We start from the raw sequence: 22,180 nt of genomic DNA on the forward strand, positions 1-22,180 counted from the left end.
AAAGATAATTTTGAAAGCCCTCTTTGGGAACCAATGTCAGGGCCAGATGTGAAACACAATAAACTGTTTATTTATTTCAACATTTGTGCCAAATGTTGGACTGCATAAACTTCCTCACCTTACCTTGTTTACTAGATTTGAATCTAGATGATGTCTGGCTACTTATCCAAAAGAGAGTCCCAGGGTGACAAACCATGATGGCTAGGTCTGATCCAACATGTTCCCTCTGTGCCCTGACCTCCCTCAGTTGTTGGCCTACGTTACTTGCAACATTACCACACCAGGATTAGCTGTAAGTGTAGTTCTTATTGCAGTCAACCCCCACCCATCTTCAAATCCATTTCTTGCGGTCAAAGATCGTGTCTTAGTATTCCCAAGTCCAACATAATTACACACAGGAGGTGGTCAATTTATTGAACTGCTGTGCTGGAAATGAAATGACATACATCTGATCATTTCCAACTTACAATTTGGCTGTCTGGAAGCCCATCTCTACCTTTCTTCACGTATAAGGATCTGAGAAGGAGTCTATGGCAGTTTCCTGCTTTGTAAGGCCTTCTCTTATACATGTGTTGGACTTCATGGTATAGGGCGGACATGGTGTTCTTTGCATTTATTTGTTATATCACTACAGAAGAAGCATTTCGAAATGTGTACAAAAGGATACTCTGTTCTTCCAGTTGCACATCCCTTGTTCACAGCTAAACAGAAATAATTTAACATAATCATCAAGGCAGATTGGAAATACAACTGCATTTTTTCATTTACAATCCTGTACACATACTCGCCAAAAAAGGCAGCTGAAGACCTAACATTATAATGGATATAAACAAATTCAACCTTAACAATCACCACACACAATATTATAAAAAAGTGTATTAGAAAGTATTGGAAACAATATTGCATATTAATATCTGGTTACACATGTTCACAGTGAATGCTATTGCACCAATAGCATGTGTGCTTTTTTATTCTGATGCCTGTACATCTTAAATAAGTCTAATTTTGGTTCATTTCCAAGTAAAAAACATTTAACTGAATGATAGGTTTCTGGATTTTAAATAGAGTTGACTCTTCATTATTGCTGGAACTCAAGAAGTGAAGACTAGAGAAATGCATTTGCTTCATGATTTGTCTACATCAGTCCATTTCATCTCTCTGTTGTCTTGGCAACAACATTACAAGGGCCACAATGTAGTCAAAACAAAACAGAACGAAACAAGAAAAAAAGCACAAAAATAAAAAGAGGAGGAGGAGGAGTGAGGGTAGAAAGAGGAGGGGAGGGGGAGGGGGAGGAGGAAGGAAGGGGGAGGAAAATCCACATCTCCTTAACAGGTAGTTCTCTTTTTCAATGAAGAGTCTGCGAGTTCATTATGTGATTGGTTTTACATTTGAAATGCAACATGCTGGTATCTGAAGTCATTGTGCTGGGATAAGACCTTCACTGATAATGCAATGATAATGCAAATATTTTCTTGACTCTTCAACTAAGACAATCATACACTCTAAGATACACATTACTGAAAGAGCCTAGGGAGTAGGTATTCAGGTTTTCCATCTCACAGGTAACAGAGGAGGTGGAAGGAACTAGAAATGGCAATTTCTAATTGCAACCGACAAGTCAACCTGCTACTCTTAACCCTCCTTTCTCTGATACTTTAAACACAGTGAGTGTGCATGAGATCTAGGCAAGCCTCATCACGCAGGGGTACCCAAGACACACACTCAAACCAACACACAACAGAACAAACCACAGAACAAAAAGGCATGAAGTCATGCAAAATCCTACTTTTACCAACTAGAAGAAAAACTTTAACAACTTTTGGTACAGAATATGGCCACCTTTTAAACATAATTTAATTACTTGTTGACATTATATGAAACCTTACTTTAAATACAATAGTTTCAAAGAAAAATGGTGTTACCATATAAAATCACAACCAAAGGGTGTAAATAGACATTTATATTGGCTATAAAATACAGTGAGAAGGAAGGGAAAGGCATTTTCGAAAAGAACTCCTGTGGCCACTATGTACAGTTCTGGTCTAAGCTTTGAATACCACTGGAAAAAAATAATTCACTTTAACCCATTGACTGTGGGATGGGTGTTAAAGAACAGGGTCTATGACATTGCTAGCAAACTGGAAATCCAAGAAGGCTCTCACCTGGATATGTTAATTTGAATAAGGTGTTTCTTTCTTTGAACTTGCATACTGAGCTGAAGCTGCCAACAGTTTTAGCTCCTCTCTGTCTTCCTTCTCTCACTGCATTGATGTGCCACAGTCAACATTATAATAATTTTGTTTATTTCTATTTTGAAAAGGCCACACCGTTCAGTCAGCAAAGAGATCCATGGCTGAAGAACTTTATCTTCAGCCTAGGCTACCAGACCCAAGCGCACCCAATGAGGCATATTTCTGAAGACTGCAGGGGAATATTCCATTTATAGAATTTATAATGATTCTAAAGGAGCACAAGTCAGGCTTCATACTGACAAATGGAGAAACGCTTCAATTGTTTTTGCTTTTGTTGAAGATTTCTCAGACCTTTCATTGGTTTCAAATTCATTCAGATCAGTGGTTCTCACCTAGGAGTGATTTTGCCCCAAGGGCATTTTTGGTTGTCACAACTGGGAGTGCTACTTGAATCTAATGGATAGAGGCTAGAGCTGCTGCTAACTATCCTACAAAGCACAAGACAGCCTGCACAATAAGGAGTTATTGGCTCCAAAGGTCAGTGGTGCCAACAGAGAAATCCTGATTTGCATTAAATACTGAAGTGTGTAGGTACCATTTTTTTTCTAAATTCTTCTATGTTCACCTTGGCACACTTTTAGTGAAGACAAGTACTAGAAACATTTGAAATTGTATGCTCTTCCTTGCCCTAGGAAGTTGAGAGAAATAACCTTAGAAATGATAGGATTAATCTTGAGGGAGAGCCTTCCTGGTTGGGACGAGAATCCCCAAACACCTTCCTTGGGCATGCATCAGAGATGCATTTGATTATCCTACAGGATAGCATGAAGAGGCCACCTACCCCTTCTCTCTTAAACCTGGATGACATTGTTGTATTGGGCAGCTGCATATGACTGCCACGTACATTCTGGTTATCTACAATGGCAAAAAGATGCCCAGTCATGCCTCATATATCTGTGGGGTTACACATGTGCCGATGTGTCCTTACATGATGGAGTTTTTTCATTTCAAGCAGGTAGGTTCTGCGTGTTAGCAATGGAGAGGCTGGACTTCACTTACCCTACTTCATCAACCTGAAAATTAATGGTCGTTCTAAATCCTCCTTTTATGGATTTGAAAACATGAAAAATAAAAAGTTAGGGTAGGGAAATCTACCAAATACTAAGAAATCCAAGCCTTCGGCTACAGACACAAATGTGCTTAATTAAGATGAGGGTTGGAACTGAACCGTGGGAACATATGCTCACAGTCCCAGGTGGAACGGACCTGGGGAAGGAATATATGACCACAAAATTGAGTGTGGAATTTGGACTAAAGCTTTGGTTTCAGAGGAGGAATTTTACTGTTGAGTAGTTTGAAAAGAATTAAGGTTCGAATTTCTAGACTGGTGGTTAAGTTGTAGTGATAGACTTTGGGGCCATTAAAGATGTGGGGATGGAAAGCAGAGAACAGGGGTCTCCAGGTGTGCAAAGATGAACACTGAACTGAGTTCACCCCACCTGCCAACAAACCTCAGGACGCTTAGCAGTCACCGGAGAAACCCCCCAGGGAACCTTGGAAATCAAGAAAAAGCATAAAGGACTCTCCAAACCCTCCCTCTTTGCCAGGACAGCCCATTGGATGCATCTTTTCTCAAATAATTTGTTTTTCTATGCAGAAGGCGACTTCAAATCTTTTCTTTTAAAAAGAGCAGTTTTTCATCCCTGGGAATTTATGGCTGATGTTTGTGGCCTCAGCACCTTTTCAGGCCCTGCTCTATTAGGGACACCTCCCAGGCTGTCCCAAGTCCTGTATGCTCACCTGCAGCCTTCGCTGAGATGACTTTTCCCCCAGTGTGGAGTTCACTTGTTTAGGGGATTCGGAAAACACACTGAGTGTGTGAATCCCATGCTGACAACCAACTCGCTCTTTCCCAGGCTTTGGCTGACTTTTATAAAATTCTCTCTGGAAATGACTAATTGTTTGGAGAAGGGGACTCCTGGGAAGCCACAGGTGAAGGGATTTCCGCTAGCAGTCTAGGAAAACTTCTAGTAAGGTAGCATTCTGGGTGCTCCAAAGGGAACCCTGCATCTAACAATAAAAATGTCATTATTTTCAAGAGCAAATCAAATCCCAAACAACCAACTTAAAAAAAAAAAAAAAAACAAACAAAACCAAACACCTAAAAAGATCACACACATTATTATCCAGTACATGCTCGGGAGGGAGGGGAAAAGGCAGCAGTTATCATATGCATTTCCTGTTCATGAGAGTCTTGTGCTTTTTCTTTGAGGGCGATCTTTGCAGCTCCAGCAGCAGAGCCGGCCACAGTCTATTGGCAGAGAAGGGTAGGAGGGGCTTAACTCATGTGGAAGCGGTGCTCCCCTCGGGTAATGTGGGACGAGAATTCGTACCTGTCCTGGCTGTGAAAGCCGCACATGTTGCACTCAAAAGGATCACGGAAGCCGTGGCAGCCCATGTGGATGGTGTACATCACGTGATCCAGGAAGAGCACCCTGCAGTGTTCGCACTTGTACACCTTCATCTGCTCCCCGCTCATGCTGATCACCCGGAAGCCGTCCTGGGAATTCTCGGAGGCCGCCCGCAGGACCTCATAGGCCCTGTGCTCCTCCTTGATGGACAGGCCATTGCGGGCGTGGGGCGTTATGTGGTTTGTCAGGTAGATGAGGCCGCTCCGCTGCTCCTCGTTATTGCTCTCCGTGTCTGTGGAGTCGTGGCAGCTGTTGCTTGGCGAGGCATCCCTTTCGGAAGAGACGGACTTGGCCTTGGAGAGCAGCAGCAAATTCTCCACCGCGCTGTCCTGAGCTGTGTGGTTGGATCGTGGGGGGCCCTCCCCGTGGGGCTTGTGGAGCTGGTACATGGGGCTGATGACCGGGACCACTTCGGCGCCGCCCGGGGGCGTCTGCACCAGGGGACGCAGGGACTCTGCGCCCAAATAGCTGATGGCGTTGTTGATGGCCTGGTCCATCACGTGTGACTGCATCATCTCATTCTCCTTCTCGTAGCTAGCACTGCCGTCATAGGGCATCTCCGACAGGCACTTCTCTCCTGTGGGAAGCAGGCAACAGTGAGTTTCTGCCACCCCTGGGCACAGCAGAACAGCCAAAACCCACATCCAGGGGAGTGCAACCCAATTTTGGTGTGTCCTAATACACCCCCAGGCATGCAGCAAGAATATCACCCAATTGAGGAGGTGAATATATATATATATATATATATATATTTGTCCTGTTTCCACTCAGCACATTCACCTACTAGCAATAGGCACGTCAAGAAAAATTTTGTTGGATAAACAAATAAATGGATGAACCAAGGATTGTGCATGTCCACTGAAACAGCACACATTTAAACCAACTGAATGAATACTTGCATCTTTTATTAAGGATAGTATAGTTGAACATTATTATGTTTAATTGAAAGTTAATATTTTAAGTTATGTATTCTCTATGTAGTGTTATATATAATTTACTGTTGATAAATTTTTAATTTAAACTGAATTTATTTAATTAAAACACAATTGCAGTTTTCACAACAGAGGCTCTCATTCTTTAAAATAATATTATTAATTTAAACCTCATAATTTCTACAATCTATAATAAAAATTCAACTAAAATATATAATGGTTATATATTATTGATAATAAAATCATATATTTTAAATAAATAAGACAAAGGTAAATGGGCTCTGAGTTGTGATGAAAGTAAAAGGAATATTAAGGCTTAACAATTGTATATATTCTCTTTCCTCTCAGACTTGATTTGTCTTTCAGTAAGTTCACAGCACTGGAACAGTGGACAGCAGAGAGTATCTGGTAGAGAGTAGGAAGCAAACCAAGGAAGCTACAGGGGGGAATGATATCTCATTCATCTATTCTTTAAAAAAAGTTCCTGAGCCCTATTAATGCACAGGGAAGTCTGCTCATGGCTGAAAAATCATCAGTGAGTGAGCCTCTGCCTCAAGAGACTTTTGATCTAATAGCACTGGTTTGCAAGAGTAGTATAAGCTTGCTCCCCAGTTACAGTGAAATCAGACTAGATTTAGAGTAAACATTTCAATTAAGAAATAAAATTAATTTCCTTGAATGTGCAATATAGTAGTTATAAGTAAAGATGAAATCATCATTCAATCAGCAAATTCATTAATTAAAGTAACTGTGTACACTCATTATCAAGACTAGACTATTGATGTATTTTACTTTCCTTGGTGGCTGTTTAGTAAGTCAAAGCACATTGGGCTTTCCACAGGAATGCCTGAGTTGTTTACCTCCCCTTTCCCCCCAACTCTGTTTCTTTCCTTTTTTCAACACATCTTTCTTGAGCATCTACCATGGACCAGATAATGGGGATAGGGTGGTGAACAAATAAAAACAGTCCCTATCCTTAGCATCACACAGCTCATAGGGGAGACAGGCATTAAAACATGATTATGCAAACAATTCATCACAGTCTGAGAAAGTATTCTGAAGAACAGGAAGGCTAGCTTTGAGAGAGTGCAACACAGGATTCTTGCCAAGTTTGGGGAGAATCAGGGTAGCAGAGACGGGTCAGCCAAGGTGAGTGAAGTTTTGTGTCCCAGCCTGGGGAACAGAACAAGCAAGTGGGAAGGTCTCGAAGGGAGATGGAGCCTAGAGCTTTGGGGGGACTGAGGTCAGGTCAGTGGGGCCAGAGCCCAGTGTAGGGTGCAGGAAGAGTGTCAGGAGAGGCAGGTGGGAGCTAGATCAAGCAGAGACTTTATCCAAAGAAAAAAATGGGAAACCACAAAATGGTTTGCAGGGAGGAAGTCACCCTCTCAGTCACTGTGGGGAGAAAAGACCTGGGGGGAGGAGAGGAAGTGAGGAGAGTTCTTCAGACTCTCACATTAGTCAGGTTATGGCTGAGGGCGACTTGTAAGGGTGGTGGCTGGGGAGGAACTCAACACCTCCCATGCTGACCGCTGAAAATGAGGTCCTCAGCTAGTCCTTAGTTACAGAAGGATAAAAAAAACTCCAGAGTTCATAAACGTATTAGTAGTCCTTTTTGAAAAAAATTCCTGTGGCCCTGTTAGTAATTTCCAGGAACACATGCCCCATCATCCTATGAAGTATCTAGGCTTCATTTCTTGCTTTTAAATGGATATTTATTATATAATAACCTGGATTTCCATTTGTTTTAAACTACTGGTGGTCAGGAAAGCCACGTGTACTGTTTTAGGGAAATGGTATAATGCGATCTTCCAAATGTAGGAAGAAAAACTTGTCAGTGGCCAATTACACCCTACTGCAGAAACTGAACAGAATGGAATCCGAATGCAATCTAGACGGCAGGTATCAAAGAAAATGTTGTTTCTCTTCATCTAAGTCAGAAGAAGTAATTGTACAATGATTCTGAAATTGCACATTTTTTTTTCCTGTTTTGCATTTAGGTGCTAAATGTTTTGTTACACCAATCCCAGAACATAATGAATCTACAGTACCCAAAGTCTATCCTTCTATCAAACCCTGGGAAGGCGAGAAAAGGGAGTGGACTTTATAGCCAATTCTGCTTAATCTAAAAGAAGTTAAACTCCTATCAAAATTGGTACTTTCCCAACTGATCATGCTGTTTCTCTACAAAGTCATGGTTCCTTGGTTTCTCAAGCAACCACTGATACCTGTTGTTTTTTCAGAATTTGGGATCAATAACAAATGGATGTGGGAAAAGACAACATATATTACAGATTACCCAGGCATGTTGAAACTACTCTAAAGAATTTCTCTTTGCTGATACCCAATAAAATGAGAACGATAAATCCCGGAAAATTCACCAACAACATTCAGCTAAAGAAAGGAGCATATCCTAATGAAATATGTATAAAAAATGAGGACCAAGGAAAGAAACAGAAAAGCCTGGCATGAGATATATGGCAAAGCTTGCTGGCTGATCCTACTTCCCAAAAGTCTTAAGTATGAGTCAACAAAATCCTTAAAATTTTCCCTAATATCCTCTTTAGAGAAATGATCCAAATAGGTGTCTTCACCTTTTCTCATCTTCTGACTGAAGAGCAGTTGAAGCCTCTGCTGGCAAGAATCAGGACATGGGAAAGTGAGTAATTGGGCTGGCTCCCCTGACAGAAGTAACAGCCCTGGTGCTGTACTCAAAGCCTCAGAGTATCTCCTGTGGGAATGGGAAGCACTCCACAACTACATACAGTGGTTTAATGCATTTAACTAAATCTCAGAACAAAGGAGGAAAGACAAATTATCCAACCTAAGGACAACTGGTATACCTAAATAGAGATCACAATAGATGGAATAAAAGATGCACTTATATAAAGGAGAATTTACTAGAAATAAAGAGAAACAAGGAAATCTCAAGATGAACTTGGCAGACAATTTTTATTCAGAATGCAAAATACCAAGATACATCCTAGTTAGGGTATTTAACTTTAAGTGTAAAGAAAGACATCTTCAGGCATTCAGGGAGAAAAATGAAAATCACTTTCAAGGAAAAATATCTAACTAGCCTTAGACATTTCCACAGTAGCATTCAACAAGCAGTGTCATGAGGCAGCATTGCAAGAGCTAAAAAGTTTTCAGGGGAAAAGAGAAAAAAGAGTGACCCAAGATCGTACAACCTGTCAAGATGCTCTTTGAGTAAAAGCAACAGGCAAACATTCTAAAATGCAAACAACTCTATTAACAGAGCCCCCATAGGCCCTTCGTGAAAAAAGTTGCTTGAAAGTGAATTCCAATCAATTAAGAGATAAATCAAGAAAAGGAGAAATAAAGAATGTGTAATAAATGGATGAGTGCTGAGCTCTGAATTCATTTAAATATAGAGTTAATAATAAATAAGTAACCTGTGAGATTATGATTACAGAACATAAGGTGAATATTATGAAACTGGATGATATAAAGACAATAATATAAACTATGAACATTGGGAAGTACAATGATGTCCTTATTTTCCAAAGCAGAGATTCAACAGTTACTGCCTAAATTGAAACAAATGATTTGAAGTTTTTAATGATTTTCATGATACATAATCTTTAATCAAGAGAAATCCTTCTGTGAGAAAATATTTATTTGAAATTCAACCAGTCCTCCAGTTTTGTATGGTTTCTTTTTACTCTCATAAATTTGACATGTATAAATGTAATACTTGCATTTGAAACAGCATCTATAATATGATACAATCTTGACCAAAGTATTACTTCACATCTATCAATCAATCCATCTACTTATTAATCTAGTCACTCACATACAAATGTGCATAGAAAGATATTTAGAATGAAGGTCACCTACTTTTAATTTTGGTAATTTCTGAATGTTGGGTTTTGTGGTGATCTTAAAACATTCATCTCTGTATTACAATTCTTCATATTAAGCATGTGTCATTTTAGTAACACAGTAGTGTTTGTTATTCTTAAAAAAAGAAGCAAATAAGCTAAGATAATTATAATAGGTAGCAAGAATATCAGTAATTGCTCTTTGCTTCTTTGTACTTGTCTGTACTTTAAAAATTTTCTCACAAGAATCACCAAACAGACTAAATATAATGAGTAGGAATGCTACTTAATATTATCCCCTTTTTGACTGGATTCATTGATATTGCTGACCTGCATCTGATTAGCTCAGAGAATGAAATACTTGATGGCCATAATGGGTAGGAATGTGGCTGGCAAAATAAATACCACACCAAAGTGTAATTTAAAAACTTTGATTATAACTCACATATTAATAAAGCAAAAAAATATATATATGCCACTCAGCAATATTTAACATGAAAAATATCATCTTAGACCTTAAGGTGTTATATACTGCTGAGAACAGTGTCATGGCCATCTTCCACTCTGATCCTCACACTGCCCTGAGAAGACAGCAGAGCGAGGGTTTATTATGCTCATTTCAGATATGGGGGACACTAAGTCCAGTGACAAGCTCAAGTTCACTAACCAGTCCGAATTGGAGCTAGACCCTGAACCCAGGTCTCCTGACTGCAAACCTGGGACTCTTTCAACTCCACCACCACTGGGCCAGCTTGTACATAACACCAGTATTCCTCCATTTACATGAAGAATAAACTCAGCATGCCAGAGGTTAGGAGGAACCATCTTCTATTTTAGAGATGAAGACCCTGTGGCAAGTTAGGAGTAGATGATTTAAATCATATCAAACTGAAGTGGAGTAAGGTAGGCGTTTTGGTGCATCTTAGAAATAAATGGGGAGTAGTAGGTAACTCTTTGGGAAGGACCTAACAAAATACACTGCTACTTGTGCACTCTTCTTTTCCATCTTCAACTTTCAATTCACTTTTGTTATTCCAGTCCTACTGTTCCTTTCACACTTCTCTTCCTTGCATGTTTAACTTCTCCCCTAGGGACTTCCTTTCATTTTAGCTTTGTTTCATCAGAGCACTTAAAAAAAAAAAAAAAAACGAAAAAAACGAAACACGGAAGCATCTAAATCTGAAGACAACACCCAAATTGTGGTCTCATCAGAGATGGCTGCAGTAGAATACCACAGATGGTATCATTTGGTTTGAAGTCTCCAAAAACACCAAGATTTCCTGCTAAAAGGGGCTAAAAATGTCTAATTGCCAAAGCCCTTGGCATTCTTCACTTTCTTAATTTGAGAAGACTCCCAGGTCGGTATTGTTAACAGGCCTGGGACACACTGGCTGCTTTATCTTGGCTCCATCTCCCTGGTTACAGCCATCAACGCTCTCTGGGGCCACAGCCCCCAGGGGCCTCTCCAACAGACACAGCTCATCCAGAAAGGGAGTGCAAACAAGAGAACAAGTCACGCTTTCTCACCTCACCTCAGCCACTGCAGACTTAGTCCTAGGTGAAATTCCACCCCACCCCAGTATCTCACTCTCGGTAAATGGCCTCACCAGGAAATCGAAGGTCTCCTTCATTCTCACGGTCTAAAATCTCACACAAAGTGGGTAACTACCCACAGTGTTTTTCCAGATGGTGGTTTTCAAATTTTTTTTTTTTTAACAGAATCCTTCCTTCCCTTACCCTTCCCAACCCCCAATCTTGTAACGAATCTCTACGTAACACTTGGTAAAAATGAAAACGCCATTTTAAGTTGTGTGAGAGAGTTGGGTCTCAAGAACTTGGATTCCCCTTTGTTCTTACCCCTTCCTGCCATCCTAGGAGCACCCTATGGAACTCTAGGTCACTGAGGAAAACAGTGCAGTCACCACCATTCTAGGCCACCCTCTCTCCCAACAGGGATTTCCCAGTTTCGCCACGTAGCATCTATACTAGGAGGTCCTTGAAAATTAACAGATCAAAAACATAACTCTTTATGCAGAAGCTGGCTTATCGTTTCCGTAAAAGACACACTCTTCTCCTGGCATCACAGTGACTCATGATTTCCTTCATCCAATCCCTGTCCTGACCCAAGCATTCCTCTTTCTCCATCCCTCTCTCCTCTCTACTTTTCTTTTTCCATTCCTACTGATGCCACCCCACAACTCTCCCTTTTCCAATCAATTTTTGACACCGTTGCTGTCTCCATTTCCAAAATGTTGCTCCAATCAAGAACATGGCAATGTTTCGTTTTGTTTTTTTTTTCTCCCTACAGAGGAAGGTCATACATGTGGCCAGGGCTGACTAGGACAACTTCACCTCTCACTGCTTCCTTGCAGGTACCTGAGCCAACCCAGAATAGGCCCTGCTCCACGAGCATGTCCCCTATACCCCTACCCCAAGCCCCTACAACCACAACCGTTTCTCTTGATTTTTATCTGCCTGGCTACAACCTTCTCCCACTCCTCAACCACCTTGTGAAATCCTATTCCTCTTACAAGATACACCTCACACACTGTCAGCTCTACGGGACTTCTACTGATCCTAATCACTGTACTCGCCCCTGCCCTCCTCCATGATAAGTTGTCCTTCTGTGGGTTGCCTGGCTGGTTTTAGAGTTCCTAAGTGCCCTCACATCCTTGGTCTCATTGTTTGTTCATGATAACCCCATAAGATCCACAAAGATCCACAAAGAATGGAACCAAGGCTCAGAGAGGTCAAATAGTGTAGCCAAAGATGGCAGAGTTAATGCTTGGCTCTGGACTGACAGCCTAGATTCAGCCCCCCCACAGTGGAGTGGCCTTTCCACTCTTACACCTGCCTCAACATCCTTCTTGCATTTACAAGACCTGGACTGGATGACACCATTGGTATATTCCTCTACCATCTACACTAGACAATCATCTCCTTGAGGACAGAGCTGCCTCACTCTTCATTTTTATCCCTCATGGCACCTGCGACAGGGTCTGTCAGTGGAAGAGATTCAAGAGTCAATAACTGTCATGCCCCCTATTCACCAGGTACTTTTGTGGGCCAGTCGTGGTGTGATTCCTTGCATTAAAACTTCACGGGAGCCACAAGGGAAGGCTAATGAGCTTCACGTGACTGATGAGGATCTGAAGCTCAGAGTGGCTGTGATGGAGCCCACCTGGCTGAACCACGCCCATGCTCCCCATCCCGTACCATGCTGACCCAGCCATGCCCAGACAAGACTCACAGAGGGTCCAACACTGCACAACTACGTCCAGATAAACTGGTGGAGGGAGGACTTTTTAACAGATTTATTGGAAAAAAAAAAGCAACATCTTTAAGAAACACTAAGCTTACTCATTTGGGGTTTTTTCAAAAATAGGATCTCTGCCTTCTACCCTCAACTAATTATCATTTAAGACTAAAACACACGCATAGTTTTTGTTTTTGTTTTAAGAGACAGCAAACGTTTAACTCTTACCAACAAATTTCTGAGGCATAGAGCTCTTACGTTTGGCGACGTTACTTGCTAGTCTGTCCAGCACCAAGGATCTCTCTGATCCTATCTTGCACAGGTCTTCTGCCATTTCACTGTGATTAGTTTCTTCTTTAATGACTAAAGTTAAAGACAGTTAGAGAGGCCAGTTTAGAAACGCTTTATGTTGAAAAGATTCAGTCGCGTCCAGTGTTAAATCTGACATTTGTTAAGCACCTACTAGAACTACGCCCTTCCCAGAGATTATTTCTAATCTTCACGACAACCCTGCCAGCCAGCCAGAGGCCGTCCCTATCAATGCAAACCACCGGCCAACTGCTTATGCGTCTTACTCTGACACCTGCTAATTGAACGTTATCCCGTCAAACCGTAAGAACAAGACTACCAGCATCACCGGAATCTGGAACTGTGGCTAAATAACTGTGTTCCTTTCAAGAGTCCTCTTAACTTTTCAAAAGGCTCCCAGATCCACTAACTCAGTCGATCCTGACAACAACCCTCTGAGAATCAAAGAACTGTCAGTTTCAGAAATGACCTCCAGGTCCAGCTCCATTGATCTGCGCAGCAAATGGAGATGCAGAGAGAAGGGGTGCCCCAAGATCCTACAGCAGATCGTGGCAGACAAGGGCCAGAATGTGGGGCTCCTTAGCCTGCATTCGTAGCAAACTGCTGATAATCAAATAACTCCTGTGTAGTGTAGAACGTTTAGGACTTATGGAGGTTAATACTGATATCTGGGCTATTGCTAATAATTTTTTCTTTTTGATATCTTCTTTCTATTACTGAAAATATAACTTTGAATCCTGCATAATCTCCTCTATATTTTTTTCTAGTTTTTATGGTTAGATTTAAAATAAACATACGTATAATTCTTTAATCTCCCTGCAATTTATTTTTATACAAGAAGTTCTAGAAGGAGGTGAAAATATAAATTGATCATTTTCTAAATAGCTAATCAATTCTTCCACCACTGTTTTTGAATAGTCCATTTGAATCCCAAAGCCAAATGATCCCTTCTTTCTCAGATATTTATATGTTGCTTTAGAGCAGGGTCTTTTGTAGGTTGATCCATTTCTGTTATTGATTTGTCTTTCTACTCTTCAAAGATTTCCATACATTGCAGCTATACTTTAATATAGCATTAGATAATATTCTTCTTTTTAAACAATTGCCAATTCTCGCATTTAGTTTTCCAGATACCCTTTACAATATATGGCTATCAAATTATAATAAAATTTACAATGCAGTTTTATGTTAAAACTATGAGCTGATTTGAGGAGGAACAAAATGTGCAATGTCCGGTGCTTGTATTAATGAGCCCAACCTCGTTCTTTCTTTCAGGTTTTCTTGTCTCAGTATGGTTTGGCAACTTTCTTCAATACATCCTGCACCTTACCTGCTAATTCTAAGTATTTTATGTCATTATGGCTGTTATGAATGCCACTTTGAAAACATATGTTTCAAATTGATTATTATTACCAGTATGGGTAATTTTTTTTTAACATCAGAAATGTGGGTTTCCTATTGAATGGGCATACATAGTATATACTGATTATACTCCACACCCTGACTCATATTAAGGAGATTTGTAAAATCTATTCCACTGGTCGTACACTTGACCTGTCAAGCTAATATGTATCCTTATATATTCTAACCTTATCTGAAAAGCAAGGAACCATGGCCTGTCCAGGGCACCTGCAATGTCCCAGCCACAGGGCCTCCTGACAGCCTCGCCTCCCTACACCGATTCAGTAAAGGACAATGAGCCTGATGTTCCCTGACCACTAGCTACTCTGTCCTCAGATGCATTTACCTCCAAAGACTGGTAATGCAAACTTGTGTACCTCAGGCCCAAGAGAAACTTCTATTTTCTTCATAAAGACATCAGGAAATTGTAACAGGTGACCAAAAGTCCTTTCACTCAAGAAAATTCTATCCAGAAAATCAATCCTATCAGTTAGACTTGTTTTATCTAATTCCTCCCCACCCCCAAAAACTGATACCACCTAGAGTGGATTGGAGAGGGAGAAGACCACCTTCCAGTCCACTTGGGCAATAATGAAGGACGCATCCAGGAGGTGACCATGGGTCAGACAGGAGAGGACAGGGGCTTAAGAAAGCACAGATTCAACCAAAGCAAGGGGAGAGCAACCAAGACCTCCCCACCCCACCACCTGCCCTTGAAATCCCCAATGCAGTCTTGGAGGATACTGTGTTAAATTTCTTCGATGGATTCTCTCAATGCTCTAAGTTACTGAAACCAGCACTTGTTGCATGCTTTCCAGAGCTAAGTGCGGGCAAGGATAAAACTGAAGATGGTCTCCGTCTAAAAGGCATTCACGATCATTTTGCACATTCAATGAAATACAAGGCCTAGAAGATTAACATTACCCTATGCTAACCCCCAGCTTTGACCCATTGCCTGTTCATGCACTGAGGACAGGTGACTGGTCCTTACTCAAGGACAATCATTCTCAAGGAGAAGCCTTCTTATCTCTTGAGTACAAGAATGTTGAGACATCATTTTGGTTTTCCAAAGAATTTGATCACCAAAGGGAGTAAATGAATATTTTAGGGGTAAATTGGTTCTAACCATAAGGTAATACTTAAAATCTATTACCAACATGTAAGTTTATTGAAATCAACAGACAATGGAGGAGAATTAAGCTTAAGGTGTCAAAACTTCAGTGACCCAGTCTTAGACGTTTAAATAAGTATGGGATACAGGTATATGCACCTTCTCTCACATCTATGCATTCTCCCGGGTCTCTCTCAGAGCATTCCTGTGAAGTTGGCTGAGCAGGAATTATCATTCACGTTTAAGAGAACGCAGGGTCACTGTCAAAAACTGATTCAGAGATGAGACTCAAAGCCCGGCTTCTGTTCCATTCTCCAGTGGGAGCAGCTCTTAGCCGACTGTTCCACCATAGTGTCTCTTTACCAAGCAATATGGTGGAGGCATACAATGTTCTCTGTCTGTCTCTTCTGCTCATTTGGTCTACTGAATTCTGTGTATATAATTTTAAAGGGCAATTCTGACTGTTGTATTCAATAAGGGTTGGTACTGTGGATGATAAATCCTCAATAAATATTTGATGAGTAAATTAGTAGCTTATTTAAACATTAATGGTGGAAGATGTGACATCAGAAGCACAAGACCCATTAATTTGTCTTTTTTTTACAGAAAAATACAATATGTGTTTATATTTTATTTAAAGGAACACAATTGCCCTCTCATCTCTCAGGCCTGGGATCTGACCACAAATTGAAAACAGTTTAGTATTTTTTTTTTAATAGCCAGTTTCTCTTTTTTCACTAACCCTTGACACCTTTCCTATAGAAACAGACACCCAGACTTTGAAAGAAGCTAAATGATAACTTAACGGAATCTCATGTTACACATGAGAAGATGATGGCCCGGGGAAATCAACTGTCGGCCCCCCAATCCACGGCTGAGGGGTGGAAGAGGCACCCTAGCACTAGAGAGCTCTTGGTATGGAATGGATTGCCTCTTAATGCCAAGACTACTCTGAGTTGATTTTTAGGACTTTATGCTGACCATTCTTCTCCCCTTGCTCTCAAATGCCTTTAATAATCTTAGTGAATCCTAGTGAATTTTTCTTTACGAACAATATGTTAAAGCCAGAATGCTGAATGAGGTTTAGTCAATTCTCAACTCTTGACTTCGACCCCTCCAGTCCAATGATGACTTTTCTAGGCGGAGTACTAAAAGAAAAGTGTTTTGAAAGAAGTTAGCTACAGTTGGTCTATTTATAAATTTCTTATCTTTAGGTTAGAGGGATTTTTTTAAACAAATCCGCCAGCCCTCTCAGTAAATTCAGCCTCCTTCAGCTCTATCTCTGAACATCTTTCACTTTACATTATCTAAGATTAGAGTCAAGTTCTATCTTGTTATGTAATCCACAATGAAGCATCAATGCCCACAAGAAAACAAAAAACAACCTTTCATTTACTCATTTGACAGCCTCAATAATATTGACTGTCAGGGTCAAAATGTATGTAAAACCTGCAGCTCAAGCTTCAACCTCCTGTACCAGGCAGGCTCTGACACTCTGAACGAAAACATAGTTTCCAAGTCCAGATTTGCTCAACCTCATGAAAAATTAGTTTTAAGACAAGATTCCATATCATTTCTGATGACTAAGCACAAAGAAGGAATCAGTACTCCAGGTTTCAAAAAACAAAAACAAAAAACCAAACAAAACCTCCAAACTTTTCAGGGTCACTACTACCTTAGAAGTTTCCCCAAATTTCCAGTACTGGAAGGGGCTTTAAAGACAAGCTCTCTAGAGTGAGGTGTGCATGGGCCAAATGAGGACTCAGAGAATTGGGCAACAACCTGCAATCTGATTGGCCCAAACTTCCCTCCATCACGGCGGTGGCGGCGAGGCAGGCCTGTGGTTGGTTCTGCTCCCACAGCTGTGTACAGAGGCCCTTCTTTCCCGCCGCGCTGGACAGGGAGGGCCAAAGGCAGGGTCGGCCTCCGTGCTTTCCGCGCTTACCTGGGTACAGCGTGCCTGGGAGGCCCATGCTTTGCAAGTAGTTGTGGCAACGCTCTTTATGCTCCTCTAAAGAGCTTCGCTGTTTATAGCTTCGGCCACAATATCCACATTTGTGAGGTTTACCAACTGCAGAAAACACAATTGAGTTCAAGACCCCAATTAAATGTTGGCCTTATGTGTAATGGGAATGCATGCAATACAGTTATTACTAAAAAAAAAATTAAAAAAACAGAACAAAACAAAACAAAAAACCACCTCTACTCTTGAGAGCTGAAAGCATTAAGGATGGACCTGGTCAAAATCACTGAATTTAAAAACCTAATGCTCCAGTGGGTCTCTGATTGTACCAAGAACTCATGTGACTCTTGTCGCATCTCAATTTTATCTGCTGTACTGTCTACTGAGGGTCCTCCTACTTAAATCATTGAAGACTGTCTTTCAATTGGAGGAAAGGGATCACCATAGCATCATAATGCAGCTGCTGAACAACTACTGGATGGGAAAGTGTGGAAGGCCCTTGTATGACTGGATCATTTACAGATTCCTCTCTAAAGCTAATGTCCTCATGCTAACATCTAGGCTAGATCTGGCACAACACTGGAGCTAGACTGAATGCAACCAAAGTGAACTCGATTCCATGTGCTATACTGAATGACCTGAGGTCTCTAAGAAGACGTGGGGGATAAATACGCTTTAACAAATTGGGCATTTTATTTCCCAAATCTGTTCTCTTGGAAAAGCTCTGTTTTCTCCCCAAAGAACTTTATGATGACACAGCTTCTAGATAACAGAGCTTACTATGACGATGGAAAGTTTCCCTAGCTGTGCTTTCAATATGGTACCCACTGGCCAAACACTTGAAATGTGGCTAGCGCCACTGAGGAACTGCATATTTGGTTTGGTTCAATTTTAATGGATTGAAATTGAAACTAAAATTTAAACACCACATGTGGCTAGGGCTACTCTATTGGACAGTGCAGTTCTATATGAGAATTTAGCACTTCTTGAATTTTACTGAGTTATTTTAGGAAAAAAAGGACTAGACAGGAATTCATATTAGGCCTAAGTTTAAAGACTTCAATAGATGACACTTAAAGAGATGAAATGAATGAGGCATTTTCAATCATTTATATAAGGAACATAAATCTCCACCCTGAAACTGGAATCTTCTACTTCTTTCTCATGTTGTTTGAGTTCACATATTTCAAAGGATTCTAAAAAAGGAAAAGCAACCCAAGTAGGAATGTTGGGCAAACTGGTTTGACCAATGCTTATATTGCTTAAATCTTTTTCCTAGGTGAAAAGAAGCTACAGTTTAAGAAGACTAACACAAAACCCAAAATTTGACTTCTGGAACAACTAGTAGAGGAAGAAAGGGATCCTTCCTCAATCATAGGAAGTGATGTAACCCACCCCAACACCAGGAAATAATGTCGAAACAGAATGTTGCCTAAAGTGCGCATTTTATTGAGTACAGCTCTTAAAACTATTAAAAGAACAGATAACTACTCAAGGTCCTTTCTGGAAAAAGTTACTTTAGAAAATCCCATGATAAAATCACCTGCTTTATGGCATGGTGTCTGAATATCCACTTTCTGACTAAATGATTGATTTGAACCCTGGAATCTAAGATGTATGTTCAGTGTAAGCAACTGAGCTGAAGTATATCTTGAAGTATAGCTTAATATCTGCAGAAAAGAAAGTCTCTAAACAAGCTTGCAACTTCCAAAGAATGCAGTGAAGGAGGAAGAGGGATCCCTTCCCTGCCAGATCAGCCAAGTCACAGGTTATCTGTGTGGGATCAATTCCAACAGCTGCATCATCACACACATGTTGGTCTCTGGAACCCTGGGCCACCACCAGCTGTGGGGAGAAACCATGAGGTTGATTGTGTCTTTCAATGAAATGTGGAAATGGACATTCCACAAAGGAATAGAATGTAGCCACACTGGACTTTGCCAGAGAAAGGCTGAAATCTTTACTGGAGTCTAGTAAAATCACTCTGTAGAACACGAAACCCTGTTTTTACCAAGAGCTGTGTGTCAATGGCACTGTAAGATACATCGACCCTGGGTCAAGGATGGTTTTGTAATGGTAGCCTTAGATACCTGCTCATCAGTGGATCCACAAGAGAAACTGTCCAAAGTCTACCATCTGGTCTATATAATTACTCAAGTCTTTAGCCATACTGAAGCAGGATACCATCATGCCTCCAATGAAATAAGCAGAAGAGGAGTCAGAATAGCTTTAAAATTCTGGTTACTGCACTAGGTACCCCTAATTTCATGATAGGAAAGGAATGAGTGACACCATTTTAAATTTTGAGGTCTGATGTGCAGATTTCTATTGCAAATCAGAGTAAGCCATGGTGATGTCAACCCAAGATGAGTATTTGTGTTTTCTACCTGCTTGTGAAGCTTCCCACCAACCAAAGGCAATTATTACTGTCAATTGTCTTCATGTCTACTTGACTCCTCATGAAGATCTATAAGGGTACATGTGAACTTCCCTTTTCCTAGATCACCTGTTAAGTGCACTATACAGACTGTATAATCATTGCATCTGAAGCCCACAAGGGCCTTGTTTGCCATTTAGTTCTGCCTAAATGGCAAACAAATGGCAAACAAGGTCCTTCACCTCCCCACCTAGGTAGGACAACACGTAGTCATCATTACCAACACATTTAAACATTTAAAAATGCTCACTGTTGTGTTGTCATTTTGGGGGGAGCCACCTGTTCTCCTGTCCACCTGCAGCCAACCCCTCCCCAGCCTTGATCACCTGCCCTACCACGATAGGGATGTGGGGTGCTGACAGCTCTGTCCTTCTCCTGTTGGACTGCCTCACTCTTTAGGAGGGGAAATTCCTCAGCTATTCCCAGCTCCTTTCTTGGAAGAGTTTAAGAAACTTCACCCAAAATCATTATGATTTTCTAATGAAACGCTAATACGGAAGCATCCTCCGTGTTTAGAAGCAGAAGAACAGAATTGAGAAGAGATGGCCGGGTTGGGCACCTGAGACAGACTCACTGCTCCGTGGACCCCACACCTCCCTCTGTCTCCAGCAGTGTGGGTTAACTCTTCAGGAATCACCTACTGGGAGAAGGACCAAGGTCTCACCAACAATTGCTAAAATCTGTACCACTCCCCTTTCTAAGATCACTTAAGAAACCACACGTTCATTTGGAACTTCTCTAAATGTAAAGTTTAGAAACTCACCTTCTAGCATGTGCTCAAGCCCCTTCTATTGCAAGTTTCTCCTGACACCTCCCACCCCAGGGACTGGGTGGCCTCCCTTATACTCCCACTTTCCCCTTAGATCCCTCTGCCATGGCACTTGTAACACCTTACTGCTTTCCTTGTTGACACCTGCCTCCCCCATTGAAGAAATGAGTTCCCTGAAGGGCTTGATCCAAGTCTGACAAAATGCTCTGAGATTTTGGGGAACATGCTTTACTAACACCCCATGGACATGCCGTCCAACACCCCAGCCATTAGACACACTCATCCCATCTAGGAAAGAGATGGACTGAGCCCCAGTACACCCTTCACAAAGGAACACAGAGTCCAGGCCCTCTTTGGGTGGGGTGGAGGTTTCTCCTGATGCGAGGAGGGCAGGCGAGCTTTGGAGAGCAGGCAGTGGTCTGAAGCACCCCTACTTCCCACAGCACCTCACTGAGAGCAGGAGCTTGACAGAAGTCTGTTGACTGGATGATCTGGACTGTAAGCTTAGTGAGGGCAGGGAAAAGTGCCCCATCAACCTTCCAGCTTCCAAAGCCCCTGTGCACTATGTTTTGAGACAGTCAGCAAATATCACTGAATGTTATTAAAAAATCCTGTAAGTATGCTATCAAGGAGACTATACTGTAGGCAGATATAACCCTTAAAAGCTTGGCCAGGAACCATTTCTCCCTCTAAACTGTAAAGATCAGGAGGGCTATTTGACCACAAAATATTGAGGAAGATGTCTCAGGGAAGAGAAGCTGTCATTTAATTAAAGGTGGATTTGCATCACAGGTTGGGAACGTGTAGGGGAATCACTGAGCATTTGTGCTAATTATGATCTAGCCAAGACTCTGGGATTTTGGAGGACATAGTTTACTAATTCCTCCAAAGGGGAAGGCAGTTGTCTCAAGTCTGGTAACAGCTCCAAACTGGTCTTTCTAACGGAGGCCTTGGCTGTTTTCTGGTGTGAGATGAGAGCAGTACTAGCCTTTGGTCGAGATGGACATGCCCTCTGCTTCCTGGCTTACACCCCACACCGAAAGATCCAGCAGGCCCTAAGACAACCTGATTTATCATTTTTGGCAATGAAAAATATCTCAATGATTACTATGAAAAGCAGTCTGCCTACAATAGTAACAAGTGTGGTTTAACCATTAGCATAAAGAAATACATATGGAAACTTACTGAGCATTAGCAGTGTACCCAGTAAAAAGTACGGATGGCAAAATCGTTTTAAAAAACCCACTTACCTGACACCATGGCAGGAGGGGCCTCTACTGAAATATTCAGCTTAAGGTGAGATTTCTGTGCATTTGTGTATGTGTGTGTATGTGTGTGTGTGTACTCTCTCCCACCCTTTTCCTCTGGTTTACTGGGCATAGCAGAGGATATGGTGGACGCTGATGCCAGAGTAAATGACAGATGACACAGGATACCCAGGCGCCAGTCTGCAAGGGGACTTTTCCCACGGACACAGCCCAGGAGCCTGGGCTC

At 41.4% G+C, this 22,180-nt stretch overlaps 1 protein-coding gene across 14 annotated transcripts in view; it reads right to left on the minus strand.

Moving 5' to 3' along the window:
- Positions 1 to 598: 598 nt before the first annotated feature.
- The window catches only part of IKZF1 (IKAROS family zinc finger 1), a 97,929-nt gene continuing 76,347 nt past the window's right edge, over positions 599 to 22,180 (minus strand). For 9 of the 14 annotated variants that reach the window (XM_037837182.1, XM_037837177.1, XM_037837179.1 and 6 more), the window contains 3 exons: positions 17,463 to 17,588; positions 12,925 to 13,059; positions 599 to 5,243 (listed from right to left, as the gene is read on the minus strand). In XM_037837182.1, coding sequence (XP_037693110.1) covers positions 4,534 to 5,243; positions 12,925 to 13,059; positions 17,463 to 17,588 — 971 coding nt within the window. In that variant the 3' untranslated portion in view covers positions 599 to 4,533. The remainder of the gene's footprint in view (positions 5,244 to 12,924; positions 13,060 to 17,462; positions 17,589 to 22,180) is intronic. The other 5 variants (XM_037837178.1, XM_037837180.1, XM_037837191.1 and 2 more) reach the window with 2 other exon arrangements.

Source organism: Choloepus didactylus, chromosome 5 (assembly GCF_015220235.1).
Source record: "Choloepus didactylus isolate mChoDid1 chromosome 5, mChoDid1.pri, whole genome shotgun sequence".
Classification (NCBI taxonomy): Eukaryota; Metazoa; Chordata; class Mammalia; order Pilosa; family Megalonychidae; genus Choloepus; species Choloepus didactylus.